Below are 1,585 nucleotides of genomic sequence, written 5' to 3'. Positions count from 1 at the left end.
CACCCTAGTGGATGAAGATGGAGTCATCACATTAACTCCTGAAGAAGAAGCCTTACTCCTAAAAATCCGGGCGGAAAAGGCTGCGGAAAAGGGCAAGGCCAAAAGTGACCAAGAAAAAAAGGATGCAGAGGCCCGTACGAAGCGAAGAGAGGCTGATGCGCTATGACTGAAGGCCTTGCAACTTCAAAGAGAAGAAATTGAACTGCAAGAAAAGACCTTGCACGAAGCGTTGCAGTCTGACGAGCCGGGAAGAACGAATAAGGAGAGGAAAGATCGAAGGGGGCATGACGAAGAAGATGAGTCTGACTCTGATTCGCATCCCCGAAGGAAGAAGATGAAATAACCTTTCTCATCTGACTCAGACGAGGAGCTCGATGGATCCCGCCTCAAGCTCACTCGCCTAGAAAAGGCCTTGTTTGGTGATAGGAGGGCCGACAGAGAACCGGTCGTGACCTAAGAAATTGAACAATATCGACCCCCTCCGGGTGAAGAAAGGCAATTCCCTAGGATGAGTGAGTTTAGCGGGAAGGGAGACCCTGAGGACCACTTCGAAAAGTACGAGTTGCTAATGATTGGAATGGGTCATAATGATATCATGTTTTACAAAATGTTCAAGACCTATCTGAAGGGGTCAGCTTCGATGTGGTATAAATCCCTTAAGCCTAGGTCCATTGGATCTTATGAGCAATTGAAAAGGAAGTTTCTGAAGTACTACTCGTACTTGTGCCAAAAAGAGAAGGACACTAAAGCCCTGGTCCACTGCAGACAGAGGGCGAACGAGGAGTTGGGGGATTATCTCACTCGGTTCAAAGAAGAAGCTGGGATGGTTACTAATCTGGACAAGGTCAAAGCAATGGGCTTCTTGACGGTGGGGCTGGACCCCTATAAAAGTAAAAAGCTTCGCTCATCTCTTTACGATTTTCCCCCGAAATTCCTGAATGATATATATGTGAGGGGCGAGAACATTCGCCGAAAAATGGAAAGTATTTGGGGATATAAGGACTCCCGAAGGGATGACCGATCGAAGCAAGCTGACAAATACAAAGGCTCAAGATCAGGCTCTGACCGAAGGGATGGTAGGAAAAAAGGAAGAAAAGAGATAGATCGCGGGGCCGAATGGCGACGAGATAGAGATTCAGCCGTATTCACCCCTTTGAATGCGCCAATCTCCAAGATTCTCCATGAAATCAAGGGCAAGCATGGTTTTGTGCGGCCATCCAAAATGAAGGTCCCAAACCATAAGAAGAACCCCGACAAATACTGCGACTATCACAGGGACAAGGGGCATAATACCAACGAGTGCTATCACCTCAAAAGGCTAATCGAGCGTATGATCAAAGACGCGAACGTAATCAGTTTTTCCAAGATCTGAGAGACAGACTAGGGTCGAAGGAAAATCAGGAGGAAGAGATGGAAGCCGAAGAGCCGGAACGAAGGGATATGATAAGGGGCAAGGTAAAAACTATATCTGGGGGTAGCATCCTAGATAAGGATAGCAAGATAGCCAAGAGAAAGTATGCCCGACAAGTGTACAATCTCTATCAGTTTGGTCTGGCGAAGCCCCACATGCCAATGACCTTCAGCA

At 47.3% G+C, this 1,585-nt stretch overlaps 1 protein-coding gene across 1 annotated transcript; it reads left to right on the top strand.

Annotated features, from left to right (window-relative positions):
* Positions 1-508: 508 nt before the first annotated feature.
* LOC141685947 (uncharacterized) lies at positions 509-1,372 on the top strand. Its single transcript, XM_074491020.1, has one exon. The coding sequence runs from the start codon at positions 509-511 to the stop codon at positions 1,370-1,372; it is 864 nt and encodes a 287-aa protein (XP_074347121.1).
* The last annotated feature ends 213 nt before the right edge of the window (positions 1,373-1,585 follow it).

Source organism: Apium graveolens, chromosome 9 (genome assembly GCF_009905375.1).
Source record: "Apium graveolens cultivar Ventura chromosome 9, ASM990537v1, whole genome shotgun sequence".
Lineage (NCBI taxonomy): Eukaryota > Viridiplantae > Streptophyta > Magnoliopsida > Apiales > Apiaceae > Apium > Apium graveolens.
Note: the sequence above shows the minus strand (reverse complement) of the source record. Positions and strands in the feature narration are given on the sequence as shown.